The sequence below is a fragment of the Bos indicus genome, chromosome 10 (assembly GCF_029378745.1).
Source record: "Bos indicus isolate NIAB-ARS_2022 breed Sahiwal x Tharparkar chromosome 10, NIAB-ARS_B.indTharparkar_mat_pri_1.0, whole genome shotgun sequence".
In the NCBI taxonomy this organism is placed as follows: Eukaryota; Metazoa; Chordata; class Mammalia; order Artiodactyla; family Bovidae; genus Bos; species Bos indicus.
Genome location: NC_091769.1, coordinates 25,783,870 through 25,791,103, shown reverse-complemented (window position 1 = coordinate 25,791,103; position 7,234 = coordinate 25,783,870). Strand labels below are relative to the sequence as shown.

The 7,234-nt window shown below is 40.9% G+C and overlaps 1 protein-coding gene across 1 annotated transcript; it reads right to left on the bottom strand.

Annotated features, from left to right (window-relative positions):
- Positions 1 to 2,927: 2,927 nt before the first annotated feature.
- On the bottom strand, positions 2,928 to 6,993 carry LOC139185220 (histone H2B type 1-L-like). Its single transcript, XM_070797151.1, has one exon. The coding sequence runs from the start codon at positions 4,572 to 4,574 to the stop codon at positions 4,296 to 4,298; it is 279 nt and encodes a 92-aa protein (XP_070653252.1). The 5' UTR covers positions 4,575 to 6,993; the 3' UTR covers positions 2,928 to 4,295.
- Positions 6,994 to 7,234: the final 241 nt, after the last annotated feature.

The window sequence follows — 7,234 nt, the reverse complement described above, 5'->3', positions numbered from 1 at the left end:
CTAGAGAAAGCCCATGCGACGAAGACCCAGTGCAGCCAAAAATAAAGAAATAATTAAAATGATTGTTTAAAAAAAGCATATTAAGCCTAGTGAAAAAAATATCAAATAATATAAATTCATTCTAAAATGTAGTGAGGATGTCAGGGGAAAAGCAAGAGGTAACTTGTTGTCTGAAAGGAGTAGGAGGAAACGTTTAAAAAATCAGAGATTCAGAAAAAAGAGAGCAAAATCACCAAACACAAACTTGGCCTACTTCAAAATTTTGCCCAGAACTAATTCTGGTTAGATAAGCCAAAAAAGGAGAGAAGACCCATGATCCCTGAGAAATTGCTTGGGCAAGAAGTAATCTTGGGTGCTGAAAAAGCCAGTTTTTATAATTCTGACATTTAGACTTGGGGAAAATATTAAATTAGATTTTCTTGTTTTCACTGGGACACTTACTGTGTTCTGAGTAATCTTTATAAATCCTAATAGTCTCTCTTAGTTTATTCATAGGACATAGGGAAGTCACACTGTGTCCATTAAACATATGCTCACCCTCCTGGGAATCTCTTTTGAATGTATATACTGAGTGTGCATAGGAAAGAGAATTTTGGGACTTTCCTGGTGGTCCAGTGGCTAAGACTCCAAGCTCCTAATGCAGGCAGTCCAGGTTCGATCCCTGGTCAGGGAACTAGATCCCACCTACCACAACAAAACAGTCTGTATGCTGCAGTGAAGATCAGAGATCTCGCATGCAGCAACTAAGACCCTGTGCAGCCAAATAAAATAAATAAATATTTTTTATAAAAGAGAATTTCATGTAACAGTTGAAACTAGATTTCACTTAATATATAGTATGAATGCAGTGACCAGCATGCAGAATTTTAAAGAACATCTGATTTTCAAATATCAAGTTCTATTGTTGCATAATTACATCCCAGTATTTGGTTTGAAAACTATGGTCACAATGATGAAATATATACATTCTTTTACTTCAGAGGGTCCTGGCACACATGGACTGAGTAGGCACATTGATCCCACCAATGTAGCAGAGTTTGTTACCTTCAAAGAGATCTCAGGGCTCCAGAAAATCTCCCACTGTTGTTGCCCTTCAGGGAGTGATTCAAAGATCCTTCTCCCAACACCAACACACTTCTGTTAATCTCAGATCAAATAAATACTTTTTCAGCTTTAGCTTTAGTTGAGAAGTTGGTATGTTAAAGAATGTTTTAACTGCTCTTTCTCCAGCCACAGCAGAAACAGAAAAAATGCAGGACCTTCAAGCTCTGATCTGCAAAGAGTTAACATCTTAAGAGCTAAACAGAATTGTATTAACTCCTCTCTTAACAAGCCAGGAAGACGAGAGGATTCTGCAGAACTGGAGGACACCAAAACAGTTACGGAAAAGAATAAGAGAGAGTTCTCTAGAGGAAGCAAGAACTGTAAGTTGTATCGAATACATGTTTATAGTCTTCCATTTCTTTCCCTGGGGTTTTTGAGAGGAGTGAAAAAGGTTTATTCATTTTGTCTTGCGCTGGTGTCCCACGCATCCAGACACAATGCCACTGGGCTTCCCTTGTGCTTCAGCTGGTAAAGAATCTGCCTGCAGCGCGGGTCAGGAAGGTCCCCTGGAGAAGGGGATGGCTATTCACTCCAGTATTCTTACCTGGAGAATTCTGTATTGTGCCAGTCTCCTAGGCATCCAGACGCAATGTCACTGCTGCTGCTGCTAAGTCACTTCAGTCATCCCATAGACGGCAGCCCACTAGGCTCCTCTGTCCCTGAGATTCTCCAGGCAAGAATACTGGAGTGGGGTGCTATTTCCTTCTCCAATGCATGAAAGTGAAAGTGAAAATGAAGTCGCTCAGTCGTCCCTGACTCTTAGCGACACCAAGGACTGCAGCCTACCAGGCTCCTCTGTCCATGGGATTTTCCAGGCAAGAATACTGGAGTGGGGTGCCATTGCCTTCTCTGGCAATATCACTAGGTCATCTTTAATCCTGTCAGCTTCTTCACTCCATCCCACATCCAACTAGCTGGCAAGTATTTAGATTCTCCTTCCTCAGTGTCTTTGTAATCTATCCCAGTCTTCCATTTCCCTGCCACCATCCTTCCTAGTTCAAGGTCACTTTCCTGAACCACAACAATATCCTAATGCTCCTCTCTGCCAGTCTTTTTAGCACACTTATTCCAGATGAATCTTCCTAAAGCCTTTCCACAATCCTAACTCTATTGCTCTTGTGGTCAAAATGTGTAATTCTCACCCATTCTCTGCAGAATGAATATAACTCCTCTAGTTTATATGCAAGGTCTTCCAACATATGCTTCCTTTCACTTGAATTCTCACAACTCCGTTTCTCAAAGTTGTCTGCCTACCTGCTTCTGTCGAAGACCACCCTGCTCTATGCCCATCTCTGACTCTATTCAAACTCTCCTCTATCTGTATAAACCATTCTATATCTCTACCTGCAAAATCCCTCCAGACCCCAACAATCTTCCCTCTGTAAAGCTTTATCTGATCCTTCAAGTAAATGTAAATTTCAGTCTTCCTCTATGCTCTCATTCTGCTTTGCTCTTCACAGATTGACTTTTTCTTTTATTTTTCAGATTGACTTTTTATATTTCACCTTACAGCTAAGGATGTGCTTTTCTCATTTCTCCTCTCCTCATTAATTACTCACTTCCTCAGAGCAAGGACTTTATTTTTCTTTCTTTTCCGTGGGAAACTACATTATTTTTTATTATTATAATTGACACTGTATAGCATAATGACTTGAATTACATATATTGTGAAATGATTACCACATTTTAGTAAACACCCATCATCTTATATAGACACAAAATTAAAGAAATATAAATTACATTTTTCCTTGTGATGAGAACTCTTAAAATTTACTCTCTTAACAACTTTAATTTATAACGTACAGCAGTGTTAATTATATTTATCAAGTATATTACATCCTTGGCACTTACTTATTTTAGACATGAAACTGGAAGTTTGTACCTTTTGACTACATCCAATTCCCGTTCTGCTCACCCCCACCTCTGGTAACCACAAAACTGAGGGCTGTATTTTTTTCTCCATGTAGCAACTGCACCGAATGGGCATTCAGTAACATTTGCCAAATTAAAGTGAAAGTGAAAGTGAAGTTGCTCAGTCGTGTCCGACTCTTTGAGACCCTAGGGACTGTATGTAGCCTATCAGGCTCCTCCGTCCATGGGATTTTCCAGGCAAGAGTGCTAGAATGGATTGCCATTTCCTTCTACAGAGGATCTTCCCGACCCAGGAACCGAACCCGGGTCTCCTGGGTTCCTGTCATCTTTTCAGAGAATTCACACAACGGACACTGAAATTACAGAGCCTATACTTTTTTCCAAAGTTTCTCTTTGTCTCTGCTCCAGGTTTCTTTTTCAATGCTTACATCTCCTTTCTGTCCTCTTTAATAAGATCAGCTCCTCCTGAGTTCCCTCACTCACTGTTAAATTATTTTCTCTAAGATCCATTCACAATTCATCCCTTTCTTCCCCCAGGTTTTCAGTTCGAAGGAGCCCAACTTTAGTGCCCCCTTTCAGGGACTTGTCTGTTTATCAGACCTGTTAAAGTTAACTTCTTATGCAATGGGAAGACCTGAATCCCCAATCTATATTAAATTTAAAATAGTTAAAACACTACTTCTATATTTTAACACATAGGTCCACTTAATCCATGAATTTTTAGAGGATGGAAGTATTTTTACAACATCATTCTCTATGCTTTACTGAAATGCTACTGACAATCCTTTGTGCAGATTTCTCACCTGATTTTTACAGTTTTCTTCTTTTTTCTCTCTTCTGCTCATGTAAGTGACACCATTATGGCTCTCACTTCACTGTGTTCTTAGAGATGAGAGAGAATTAATGCAAAACTTTGTAAAATTATTAAAAGCAACTCTAAAAAGGAAAACAATTTCTATCACAACCCAATATAATAGTGATACATTAGTTGAAAAATTATGATGTATCTGCAGATACCAGGCACTCTGTTAGGAATAAAAGTGAAAGTGAAGTCGCTCAGTCGTGTCTGACTCTTAGCGACCCCATGGACTACAGCCCACCAGACCCTCCGTCCATGGGATTTTCCAGGCAAGAGTACTGGAGTGGAGTGCCATTGCCTTCTCTGTTAACAGCAGCTAGGCATATTATATTTACCTGGAGCTGGTATACTTGGTGACAGCCTTAGTACCCTCGGACACGGCGTGCTTGGCCAGCTCCCCAGGTAGCAGCAAGCGCATGGCGGTCTGGATCTCCCTGGATGTGATAGTCGAGCGCTTGTTTTAATGTGCCAGGCGCGATGCCTCCCCAGCGATGCGCTCGAAAATGTCATTGACGAAGGAGTTCATGATTCCCATGGCCTTGGACAAGATGCCAGCGTCCGGATGGACTTGCTTCAGCACCTTGTACACGTACACGGAGTAGCTCTCCTTGCGGCTGCGCTTGCGCTTCTTGCCGTCCTTCTTCTGGGCCTTGGTCACAGCTTTTTTAGAGCCCTTTTTAGGGGCAGGAGCAGACTTAGCCAGTTCAGGCATGTCTATAATGACAACACCCAACAACATAGGAACAAAGATATCCTCAAAAGAGCTGATAGGCTAGTAAAGAGACATGTGATGTTCAAATACCATAGACAACTAACTTATACTAACCAACATATAAGAACATTACATATATATATCATAGTGAACTCCGGGAGTTGGTGATGGACAGGGAGGCCTGGCGTGCTGCGATTCACGGGGTCGAGAAGAGTCGGATATGACTGAGTGACTGACCTGATCTGATCTGATCTGATAAATCATTAACTTATACCGATAAATACAACTAGAATTATCAATTGGCCAGAAACTAGTTCAGCAAAAACAACAAAAACAGCTAGCATTTAGCTAATATGGAGCCTATACTAAGTGCCAAGCATTATGCACACTTTTTATAAGCATTATTTCATTTGACCCTAATCATAATCACATGAGATGAGTACTTTATCCCTATTTTATAGGTAAGGAGAATAAACAGAGTGGTTAAGTAATTTGTCCATGGTCACACAGCAAAAGAAAGATGTGAATTGTGTCTTTCTTATTCCTAGGCTTTAGACCACAGTCACTGTTTACAGTTCATTTTCTTCAACTTTAATCAGGGGTGAGTATAAAATCAGATTAAGCAGAGTTGGCTGTATAATTTAGATTTTTATGTCATCACACTGGTTTTATTCAGCAATCACTACTAATGAGTTATTCTTTGCCCTCACTCACCTACCCTTGCCCCAGGACACTGCAATTCTGAATATCACTGCCACAAATTTATTTTTGTCTTTCATTCCATTAAATGCAAAACAAATGATAAAGTCTTCTTCTTTATATCTACTCTCCACTCGTTTTCTCCTGAGCCTTTAGATCTGGTCACTTCATTGAATTTGGATGTCCCTTCACAGTCTCTCCTGAGTTTTCTTTTCTGGCCTTCTGATAGCCTCCATTTCATTCTTAGCGCTTCTTTGACCACTTTCAGTGGTGCTTTTCAGTGGCTCCACAGTACTATACAGCTTTGGTGGTGTATTTTGGAGTGGTCATAAACCAGGACACTCTTCTCTGGGTCCAAATAGTATTAAAGAACCACAGAATCTCTTCCTCTACTGCTGCTGCTGCTGCTGCTAAGTCGTTTCAGTCGTGTCCGACTCTGTGTGACCCCATAGGCGGCAGCCCACCAGGCTCCCCCGTCCCTGGGATTCTCCAGGCAAGAACACTGGAGTGGGTTGCCATTGCCTTCTCCACTTCCTCTACTACAGCTTCATTTTTGTAAATGGCTTCAGGTGAGAGGACAGGTCTCTGATGTAGTCAACCCTCCTTTCCTTTTACCTTACTTTTCTACAATAGACTGGTTGAGAAAATGGGGTAATATAGCAGACATAAAAACAGCTTTCAGTGTGAGGATTGACTTTAAAACAAAATGGTTTCCTTGGTTGCTTCCATTTTGTCCTTATCCTAGGACTATTGTCTAACGTGAAACTTTTGGGTGATTGTCAGCTTCCTTAATATAGAAATCTGTATAGATCCATTTAGAATTATGTCATTTGAAAGCTATTCTCCACTTATTGTGGTTTAAAAAATGAAACATCACAGAACAGAATATGAATGATTCAATTCAAGTTAAATTGTCTGGAAAATAAATCAACAAAATGTTAATGTTTTCTCCCAGTAATAGAACTTCTCCATCATGCTTTCTACCTTCTTCTTTGTATTTCTCTGCTTGTTCAAAATTAGCTTATGAACAAGCTTCTTCAGTTGACAAGTCAAGCTGCTGCTACTGCTGCTGCTAAGTTGCTTTAGTCGTGTCTGGCAGCCCACCAGGCTCCCCTGTCCCTGGGATTCTCCAGGCAAGAATGGTGGAGTGGGTTGCCATTTCCTTCTCCAATGCATGAAAAGGAAAAGTGAAAGTGAAGTCGCTCAGTCGTGTCCGACTCTTCTCGACCCCGTGGGCTGCAGCCTACCAGGCTCCTCTGTCCGTGGGATTTTCCAGGCAAGAGTACTGGAGTGGGGTGCCATCACCTTCTCCGGACAAGTCAAGCTAGTTTCAGCAAAAAGGGGAATTTGTTTTAAGGACATAATACTCTCATGCAGAACCTAAGGGCAGGAACAGAGACAGGCACTGGGGAAGACTAAAATCAGGGACAGGAAACTTTCAGTACCTTTTAACTCGACCACTCAGTGTTGGTCTCTCTCTTGACTTGTTTATTCATTCACCTATTCACTTACTCAATATATATTTATTAGGTGCCTATTACATTCTAAGAACTTCCCAGGTGCTGCTAGTGGTAAAGAACTCACTGCCAATGCAGGAGACAAAAGAGACACAGGTTCAATCCCTGGGTCAGCAAGAGGGCATGGCAATCCACTCCAGTATTCTTGCCTAGACAGAGGAGCCTAGTTTCTAGGAGTTATTTGAGTAAGAGGTTTTCTCTTAAACCAATTTTCTGCTTTCAAAGCCCTTATGTTTTAGTAAGAGGAGGCAATAAATAAGTGTAAATAAATGAGGTAGTTTCTGGGTATGGTAAGTGTTACTAGTGAAATAAACAGGGCAACACGATAGAGGAAGTAATCACTTTAGTTGCAAAGTCAGAGAAAGTCCTCTTGGCAGATGAGAAGATGCTGAGAGAGTGAAGGATAAAAAGGAACTAGCCATGTGAAGAGAAAGGGATAGATCATTCCAGCCAAGTACAAACGTTCTGAGG

Bases quoted from the DNA above. Each gene is read 5' to 3' on its own strand.
- LOC139185220 (XM_070797151.1), bottom strand. From the start codon at position 4,574: ATGTTGTTGGGTGTTGTCATTATAGACATGCCTGAACTGGCTAAGTCT.